At 40.7% G+C, this 10,673-nt stretch overlaps 1 protein-coding gene across 1 annotated transcript in view; it reads right to left on the bottom strand.

Annotated features, from left to right (window-relative positions):
• ncapd2 (non-SMC condensin I complex, subunit D2) overlaps positions 1-10,673 on the bottom strand; it is an 18,903-nt gene that overhangs the window by 2,562 nt on the left and 5,668 nt on the right. Inside the window, 14 exon segments of the mRNA XM_035672723.1 lie at positions 25-202; positions 1,999-2,154; positions 2,694-2,817; positions 2,961-3,072; positions 4,191-4,351; positions 4,466-4,681; positions 4,793-4,868; positions 5,198-5,330; positions 6,894-7,030; positions 7,251-7,335; positions 7,848-8,022; positions 8,108-8,317; positions 9,423-9,541; positions 9,673-9,874. Coding sequence (XP_035528616.1) covers positions 25-202; positions 1,999-2,154; positions 2,694-2,817; positions 2,961-3,072; positions 4,191-4,351; positions 4,466-4,681; positions 4,793-4,868; positions 5,198-5,330; positions 6,894-7,030; positions 7,251-7,335; positions 7,848-8,022; positions 8,108-8,317; positions 9,423-9,541; positions 9,673-9,874 — 2,084 coding nt within the window.

Below are 10,673 nucleotides of genomic sequence, written 5' to 3'. Positions count from 1 at the left end.
GTGTGTGTACGTGTGTACGTGTACCTTGCTGGCCAGCTCGTTGAAGAAGTTCAGGGCGAGGCTGGTAATGTGAGGCTCCGGGTCAATTAGCAGCACAGCCACCTCGCTAACTTGACCTTTGACCTTGAGCACATCCTTAAGCACCAACTGAGTAAGAACTGTCACAGCTGTCTGCCTCACCGAAGGAACCTCGTCACTGAGCCTAGAGGGGAAGAAGATGTGTTATTACTGAATATTCTACCTCTCTGTGAACTGGAGGCTGCAGTGAGGCTGCGCTTTGAGCTTGAAGCTAATATCAGCATGTTGACATGATCACAGTGACAATGTTAAAATGCTGATGCAAAAAAGGACAAAGTTTACCATGTCCTTAGTTTAGTGAGTCAACAGTTGCCAATTACCTAAAGCTGATGGAAAAGTTTTGCAGGTATTTGGTCACTTAGTCTCCTAAGTATTGTACAAATTTGACATGACGATGGTGTTTTCTCAATAACCTTCTTACTGTGAGTGTTCGGGTCCTACATTTGCTGGAGGAAAGTCTGGATCATTAAAGTCAGTATGTTGGTCCCAAGAGGTCGAAACAATGTGTTGACAAAATGTAATGGCAATCCATTCAATTTCCAGTCCTAGAGACACCTCTGGCAAAACTAAAAATGTGGGTGGAGGTGTTAAAAAAAACAAAAAGCACAAGCATGCCACCTGTGCATTTGTTATTTCCCAATCAATAAAGCATTTTTTAGAGACTGAGTTATTAGGCAGAACCATACTGAAACCAAACAACTGTCACAGCCTCAGGCTGAATACAATAGGATTGGACAGGCTGTGGCAGAGCAATCGGATAGCAATTTAGACTTACCCTCACCCAAAACCACATAACAAAAGAAACTCATTAACCAGTTCTCATTTATACCAGAGAGCAGGACTTCTGGCAGAGGATCAGACACTTGTACATGGCACTTCCACATGCCAGTGCAGCAATGAACAGGGTAATTAATTCTTAATGCGCTTATCGGGAGGCTCCAGGGCAGCAGCCTTGAGAACAGTGGAGGTGTTGGTGTGTGGGAGACAATTAGGGAACACTATGAAACGCTTATCAGGTAGAAAACACTAGAAAGGCAAAGACACACTAATAAAAAAAGAAAGAACAGAATGTTTTACACGTCGGAAACACCTCAATGTGAGCATTATCAACCATAATTAAAACCACACTTCATCAAACAGAGCAACTTCTAAGTTGGCTGCAGGGAAACAGACGGAAACCATTAAGTGTTTTTAAAATGAAAGCGTACCTACGAGCGTAATCCCTTGTGGAACCTTTAACTTGACCCAAAATGATTCCCCTCTGCTCACCCAACCAGCCTGTATAATTACAACACACTAGTCATTGGCTCTAGTCACAATCTGTAACACACTGGTAATTAAGCTGTTCGTTCTCTAAAAGTGCCCTTGTCTGAGGCGGTCCGAGGCTCCACCCCAGTTCGCCGGTGGCGGTGGGTTTTCTACTAGCCATGAAGCTCTGGCCGGTTACCGTGGCAACTGCAGAGGTCAGAATACAAGGTAGATATCAGGAGTTTGCCCACATAGATCATCTCAAAAGTTTGTTCCCACCCCACACCCCCCATTAAAAAGTCGTGATGGAAAGAGTAAACTTTTCCCATCATGTGGCTCAGCGGAGCATTGTGACAGCCGCAACACTTCAGTGGCTGAGAGGAACAACACAGTGAGACATCGTGGTGGTGGGATCTGGATGAAGACGGCTCAAGTGCACAAGCAGAGTGGGGATGTTGTTGGCTCAGATGGAACGTCATTTACAGTACACCCACTCCAGCTGAGCCACCAGGTTGTTCCTTATAACGCAACAAATCTATGGACGTGATGATAATGTGCATCTAACTGGAAGAGTCAGTTGGTGTGGGAGGACATGATGAGCTTCAGCTGCTACTGTGACAAAATGTATTTGATATTACTGGTCTGGTTTAATTGACTATGTCATTACATTACCTGGCATAAAGATTCTGTGTCCAGGGCTCCAAAATGTTTGGAAAACGGACGGTGAGGTCTCCAAGTGCGATTATGGCATTTGCCCTGACCACAGGAAAAGCAGAGCGCTCCAGCACCGTAAACATGAGGCGGATGTTTTCTTCACACACCGATGGGCTGATATAAAGGACAAAGACATCACAGCATTAAAGGTTAACCCTGTAATTAAGCACAGTTTAGAGTAATGTTTTCTTTAGAAAAGTCATACATGTGGAGCTGACAAATATTTTAATTAATATGCAGATTAGTTTCTTATAACAATTCATTGTTTGGCCCATAAAATGTCAGAAAACAGTAACAAATTGCCAAAAAAAAAAAAGCCAAAGACAACATTCAAATCTCTGTATTTGTGCAACCAACAGTACAAAAAACAAATTGTTTTTTATATTTTTCTTAATAATGGACCTTATCAACTATTTTGACTTTATCAGTGACAAAATCAGCTTGAACCTAGCTTAAACTAATGCAGTCTAATAGGACTTTTAAGAGGTGTTAAATGATCTTTTGTAGTGGTGCTGTTCTGTCTTAACCGTATTGCCTCATACAGAGCTGTTTGTTATTTGTCCTAGCCTGACTGATGTAATAATAATAAGTAGACAAATGAATACAGACACCTGTGTGTGTGTAACATATACAGGAATAGGCAATGTGTTTACCTTATCATCATGTACTGAGAGAGAGCCAGGCAGGCAGCAGTGGTGAGCTGTGGGTGGGAATAACGACCTGGGGAGCTGCAGACTCTCACCAGCAGGGGAAGGAATGCACACAGCAGGTTCTCCTCTAAAAAAGAAAGAGGCGGGAGGGTGGGGAGAAGATGTTTAAGCATATATGAAAACATTGCATCATCAAAATCTGGTGAAGAGTGGGTTTTAAATACAGCTTAATGCGGGGCAGAAAAACAAAAGACAATAGGCGTTCATTACCAGCCAGTAATTCAGTCTCGCAGATCTTTCTGATGAGTTCAGCCTCTGTATCTTCAGCAGAGGCACCAATCAACCCCAGCTCCTCCTCCATAGCACTTTCATTAGCCGCTTGCTGTTGGAAAAAACATAAAAGCTTCACTAAACAGCCACTTCTCTCCAATATATCTCTAGAAAAGGAGCATTCAGACTTGTAGCACACGCGCACACACACACTACTGTCACAGTCAGACTGGATTTTGTCTCCCTTCATTTCTATGAAACAGAGCAAGACGACTTTAGTTTGCGAATTGACAAAAAAAAAAAAGAGTCTTAAAGTGATACTTATTAATACTACTCAGGGGATCATGTATCGTGTATAAGTCACTTCCAATAGACTTGAAACATGGCTACAATAGCTGTGGCAGTGACATTCTTGGTTTAAGAATGCCACTCGCCACTTCTTTCTGTCTCTCTGCTTATCTAAGAGAAAAATGTGAAAAAATAAATAAACGAAACAACAAAAATGAAAAACTTCTAATGTTAATTAAGGAGACATTTATCTTCCTGTTCCCTGATGGGCTGAATAATTATGAGACATCACTCATCTGAACGTGTCACTTAAAAAACTCGTCTAGTCATCCTGCTGAGAGACAGTCTGATTGTCAAAACGATTTTTCGCCACATGGGGGTTGTTTTGGCTTCACTGTAACATTTAAGCATCTGCAGAAGTAATTTTAAAAACAGGGAGCTGACATTTAGGCCTGACAAGCAGAGACACCTCAATAAACATCAGTAACTACAGTAGGTACTGAATATGGCTGTGACTAATGAATATTTTAATGGCTGATTGTCTTGATTAACCAATTGTTTTGTCAGTAAAATGACACAAAATAGTCAAAATGCCCATTTAAATTCTCCAGACCCCGTGTGGACATGTACAAATGGTTTTTGTCCAACCAACAGTGAAGAGTAACTTTAGTTTTACACTGTTACTAAACAGTTAATAACAGAAAAGTAGCAAATCCTCACATTGGAGGAACCATCGTTGTCTGAACCTCAAACAGTTAAATCGATTACGTAAATAGTTGCCAATGAATTTTCTGTTGATCAATAGTTTTAACTCTACAATACTAACAATTACAATTTTATCTCACCTCATCTAATGTACTACTTTATTTCAAGGGCACTGTACTGGATTGTTTTATACACCTGTACAGTTATTATAAATACGAATCTGTGCAGCCTCATTACCTTTGCTTTGCTGGATGGGCCCTTTTCCTTCTCCTCCCTCTCCTCCGTCTCTCCTCTCCTCCTCCGCAGCTCAGCGCTCACACTGCGCTCAAGGTGAGACACCTGCCAGAAAGCCACGCAGCCACACAGAGCCAACAGCTGGGCCAGACACACACAGTTCACTGCAGGACAGAAAGACACATGGACCACATGTGAGTAAAAGTATGTTGAGAAAACAAGCAGCACAGGGACAGGTTACGATGTGTTAATGTACACAGAGACACAATGGGACTCACCTTGTTCACCTTGCTCATTCGACTCTTGAGACCCCTCTTGCATCTGGCCAACATCTTTGTTGATTTCGCCACCTTCTGCAATCTGATCTAGCAAGAGGCGAGCACTGCGCTGGAGCAGCCGGGAGCACAGCTGGTCGGGAGATTCAGCCAGGAAGTAGATGAGACGGACAGCCTGTTCCATGAAGCTCTGCCAGTACGGGTCTTCCATCACCACACCTGGAGCAAGTACCGACAGATGCAGTCAGTGGATAGAAAAAGAGTGGAAAGGCTTAAGACAAAAAACGGAGGATATTCCTCAACAAAAGGGGCACGTTTGTGTGCGTTTACCTTCAGCGACAGCCTGCGTGAGGCAGGTGAAGAGCTGATGGTCCTGGGGCAGTCTGAATGGAGCTCCTTTTGATTGCTGGTGGAAATAATAATGCATGTTTACATCATGCTGAAGCCCTCTACGTGTTTATGAATATTTACCTCCAGAGAGGCCTGTTGTTCCTGCCTAAAGAGTTTAAACATTTTTTAAAAAGAAGATTCAATTTATACTTACAAATACACACTGGTATTGATTTATACAGCAGTTAAATACAATCCTAATGTAAGATAACAAATAGTAAATGTCAAAAAGAACATCAAAGCTCGTCTCAATTTAAATCTCTACTTGACCTACTGACTCAGTCAATGTGGCCCTCTGGTCATGAAGAAATGCTTAGAAGTAAAACCATGGTTCATGGTTCTTACCCTGACATGGTCAGTGATGCTGCTGATGGTGATAACTGCATCTCTGGCCAGAAGAAAGTCTTCAGTCACCTTTTCTCCCAGAGCCACGGAACAAAGAGTGTCCAGATTACTGAGGACGACCTCCCTCTCTGCCCTGTTAGATTCACATGATTACAAAATAATTTTTTTTTTTTACAAAAAAAAAAAAAAAAATCATGTGATTATGCAGAGTCAAGTAACATCTCTGCCCTACATCACCCCAACTTCTGTGTGCTGGCCTTGCCAGTGCTAGGCTGCTGCCCAGATAATGCGTGTAGGAGGAAGGGTTAGGAGAAGCACATAAGATTTAATAGGTTATGAATGCTGCCGGCTGGATGAAGAGAGGCAGCAGTGTGGGTGGACTGCAGATAGTCTCTCTTTACTCTCTCACTCACTCTTCCCTACAGCAATGGCAGTCTTTGAGGGAGATTGAGGGGGAACACTAAAATATATATATTTATATTCAGTGAAATGCACTGGCAAGGAGCCTAGTTATATGGTCGTGACTTCGATTACAATGAAGAGAGCCGAGGCTGAGCTCGTATTCTGACTAATGAGAGGATTTGCTGAATGTCAAGTAGCTGAGGCAGGACCAAAACGTAAAAGGAAGCGTCTTTATGCAGTGAGGAATATCACCGGTTTTACAGACTGTTTAGTCAACTAAACTTTTACACAAAACTAACAATGAAGTCTGTTTTATTCTGCAAATTAACTGAACTTGCTCTTAACTTCCAGTTTACCTGTATTAAATTATGGATTTGAAAAAGCTCTTGTCGCTTCTGTTATTGAAGATTGTTAATGTGTTATCAGAATATGTACATTTTTCCAGTTAAAATTGCAATAAAAATAAACCAAAATGTGGTTTATAGTAAGTATAGTCTGTTTCTTCAATCCCAGTTCTGCTGAATTGGACCATGACAGTAAGTTCAATACTGTCACTTTAAGAAGCAATGCATTTTCACACCAGTAGCATTCAGTACAAATTATAATGGGAATATAATCAGATTTTAGATACAGTCAGTTACATGTAAATGCAATTTACCATGTTATGAAAAAAGGAGCTGCTCAGTGTGGCAGAAATATGACTCAGTCTGAAATTTGCAATACACCTCAGCAGAGGTCCACACCTCTCCCACATCCATAGTAAACAAATCATAAGTATGCACAGCACCTGCAAGCTCCACTGAAACAAAAGCAGAGTTGTTTATGCTTTTTTTTTTAAATTTAAAATAAATACAAGCTGTAGAGCATCACATCTAATTATCTTATGACTTGCCATATTTGTTTTGGTTGACATCCCCACCTACTCTACTGCACTGCAGAGTGTGTGCAAAATGAGATCTGATCACAGCGTGGACAGAATGAGAAAGTGAATCAACGCGAGTCGTGTCGGGACGGATCAGTATAAAACACCAGGTGTGTACCAAGTACACTGTGACTGAGTGAATTTTACATTTCCTTGGCTTAAACACGAAACAAAAATGGATGCATGAACTGTGACCACTTATCCATAAACTCATTATTTCACTTGTTCCTTTTTAGCAGATTAGGAAATTTTACCAAAAGCCAGTCAAAGGCAAGAAAAGTTAAAATCTCCCATTTACTAAACTTGCATTTTCTTTATCATCTCATAAGAAGTTTGTTTCTTAGAGCATACTGAAAGTGGTCAGTGTCTCACCTTGCAGCCATGCCCAGCAGTAACACTGCAGCTCGCCTTTGTAAGCCAGAAGTTTCTCGTTTGCCAGTAAACCTCTCCCACAAGACCTGCACTACAGTGGACTGGAGATTGCTGCTACTGCCGAAGAACTCCTGCACCTGAAGAAACATGTCTGGATAGTTTAGTCACCGTATCCTTTTTTACAAGGTGATTCAATTTCAAAATACACTCGACAAGAAGAAGTAAAGAAAAACAAGCACTATACGTGTTACTGCTGGTACAAACATATCCTTCTATATTCTGCATGGATGTGTGTCTATAATTGTTATTACTACTAATACTCTTGATAATTTCTGTGTACTATGATCAGTTACTCACTATTTCCTCGAGACATTGGATTGTTCCCAGAGATGCATCCACCATCAGCTCAGACAGACTGTCCACAAGAGTCTGGGCTTTCATCCTAATGAAAGATGAGACAGCTACTTTAAAAACACTAAACAAATCTGTCAAAAGTGTTTTTAGATATTTCTGTTCATTTGGGTTTTTTCTTTGCCTTTTTTAGTTTTATATTTATTTGATTTTCAATTTTTTAGTAAACATACTTTATCATTGTTTTTATCCTTTATTTGCTGTTGCGTTAAAAAAAAAAAATCATACAAAAGGGTTTTTAGACTTGCTTACATCACATGATGGCATTTACCAGTATTTGTTACTGTCCATGTATAATGCAACATACAAGATAATAAAGTTCTGTCATTGCTATCTTTTAGTTACTATTGTCAACAAGCAACCAGCCACATTTTACTGTCACTGACTAAAACAGAATCCCATCATTCAAAATGATATTAAGATAGAAACACTGATTATACACTGAAATCACAATAAATTGTCAGTCCAGTAGGGGATGAACAGGACGTGTACTTGTTTAGGGCCCTTCATATTGTTGAGTATGTGTGAAGCAGGTTTACAGACCTGATGGTGTCTCCTTGAGGGTTCAAATACAGTCGTCTGTAGGCCTGGACCACAGCATCTTTAATGGCAGCGTCGGTTGACCAGACCAGAGGCAACATCTTCCTCACCCCACTGACAGAGTTGGCAACGCTGAACTCGCATACTGTCACACAAAACTGCACCGCCTCCTGGACCACTAGAACCAAATATGTTCACATTTTACAGCTGAAATATTAATACAATCTCAATAGTTTTGCACTCTGGTGAACACTGCCTTTTACCTGAAGTGGTTTTCCAATAAAGCATGGAGTTAATGACAGAGATTGCTCTTTCCACTTGTAAGGCAAAGGTCTCTGTGTCTCTCAGGTACTGCACCAACATCTCCTGCTTCTTCAGCTCTCCATCCTCCCCTTCCTTCTCTCCCTTCTCTCCCTCTTTCTGTGGGGTGGGTGGCAAGTTCTGGCTGAGCTCTGAAGTGTCCTCATCAGAACCTGAGGAGAGAATAAATCCATAAATAAATCAATCAGGGACAATATAATATAAAGTTAATTGGGATTATAAAGCAATCTTACAGGAATCTAACCAATAAACCACTTTCCATTGCTGCTTGATTACCCAACACTTCCTGTAGCTGCTCTCTAGTAATCAAGTTAAACCTATTCTCTTTGCTGTAAGGCTTTTAGAGTGTGTAAGAAAGTGTTGAATTTACATTAACAGCATGCTAAGGAATAAGTCATCAAATTGTAATTACCTTAGTGAATTCGTCCAGTGTTTGCAGTCTGCCAGCATTAGAGGGCCAGTGTATATTAAATGTATATGACAGTACATGCTTTTTAAGAGTTCACACCCGGAAGGTGTTAGAACTGTAAACTGCCGTGATCTTGAATGAGCGAGAAACATGAAATGTATCCAAAGAAACATGAGCCCAATCAGTTAGAGGGTGGCACTGTAATTAGGGCCAAAAACCTAATTAAAAAAAGAAAAAGAAAGCAGTGCCCCCCGCACCATAAGACGGACTGATTTAAAATTGGATGTACAAGTCCAGATCAATGCGCTCTACAGAAAAAAATTATGTATATTTATATGTTACAAATGTGCAAAATCTGTCAGAAAACATAGCGACCATCATTTAAAATATGTTCACAGTGAGGGGCGGGGCTTAGCAGTACTGTAAACTGTCAATAACTCATTAAGCCATTGTCCAACTAGCACATTGTCACATTTGGCTATATTTTTGCTACATTTGTTCTTCAGCTACCATGATGCAATTGTACCAACTCAATATTTGTATCTCTCATAACTCAGCAGCATAGTGTTGGCAGAGGTTGTGTCCTCACACTGTGTCAGGCATCTAGTTTTATGAAATATATTACGAATGAGAAGTGTTGAGTTCTGTGCTCTAAAATAATCCTATACTCACTCTTATACGCGAATATTAGAGACAATTGACACCGAAAGATAATGTGACATGAATTCCCTTCAATCAAGGAGGAAGAACTCTGTTCAATTTATTATCCATTAAGAATTGCATAAGAGCACTTCTGAGGAGTATTATCCAGACAGAAATGCATCAGGTGAACTGAGTGCAGACGGTACCTTTGAAAATCAGAGCCAGTGTGTACATTAGAGTCTCAGGGCTGAGAGTGGACAGGGAAGCAAACATCTCAGATTCAGGAAAGCAGGCGTGGGCTCTTATACAAAGACGCACCGCATTCCTGTAGAGGGGGGACGAGAGAAATTCCACATATCAAATTGTTGGCTAATTGACAGCGCAGGAGGAAAAAACCTTCAGGTACTGACACTTCAGTCCACTTTTACCCAGGCCAACACTGGTGATTAGCATCACCTGTACTTGTTGACACGGAGATACTGAGCAATCTTCACTGCGGTTGCTCTGTCGTCTTCTTCCTCCTTCTCTTCCTCCACATCGCCGTTGTCCTCCTCCTGCTCCTTCTCTGTTTCACTTGTGGGCTCCAGCTCTGTCCCGACAGTGATGAGCAGCTCAGGCTCCATGGCGGCCCACAGCTCAGAGGCTTTAATGACTGCCACTGCCAGGAGGGGGAGGGAAAGGGAAAGGAGGAAAGAAAATCAAATTCAATGAGAATTACTCACGTTAGAGCTTCAAAGAAAATTTCAGTGGAACTAACAAAAAAAATAAATTGATAGAAATCGATTAGCAGTGGGACATAATGTTAAGACAACTGTTCATAGGGTTAAAACCTAGATTAATTAGTAATGTTGGGCTCTCGAGTGCCACCATTTGATCATATTTTGTACATCTTCCTGGTGTGCCACAGTACTGTTATGTTAGATATGTGGTGTTGTGGGATTTCTGGCAGCGGTCAGAAGATTCATTCACTAGTTTTGAATCTTCCCACCCACCTTGAAAAGTGTTTTAAAAATGGTGGATCAATTTGTGGAGAAACAAAAATCATAGCACTAATGCAGAAATGTCATGATTAATGCTGCATTCAAGTGGTGTTGGAAATAAAACAAATCAGTATTGAAATGAGTCATCAAATTGTTCTCCCTGGATTTTTGCATGCACCTAAACGAGGACTTTTGATTAATGATTACTTTAGGCTAAAAGTAATTAAAATATATATAAATAAATTATTTAAAATAAAAAAGGAACTCACTTAATAAAAGGAATAAAAATCCAAAATTGGACAATTAAGTGTGTTTCATATGGTTGAAAGTTACATGTGTGAATTTTGAGACAACTTGTTAGGGGTCAGACCTGGTCTGCTGAGTTCAAATGAGTTTCTGAACTTTGTCCTCAGATTACCAAAGAAGCAACTCATTGCTGACTGAACAGCAAAGAGAGCTGGGTGAACTCCTTGCCTC

Source organism: Morone saxatilis, unplaced genomic scaffold, assembly GCF_004916995.1.
Source record: "Morone saxatilis isolate NCDOM2014 unplaced genomic scaffold, NCSU_SB_2.0 Contig24, whole genome shotgun sequence".
NCBI classification, from domain to species: Eukaryota; Metazoa; Chordata; class Actinopteri; family Moronidae; genus Morone; species Morone saxatilis.
This window is presented reverse-complemented; position numbering and strand designations above follow the sequence as displayed.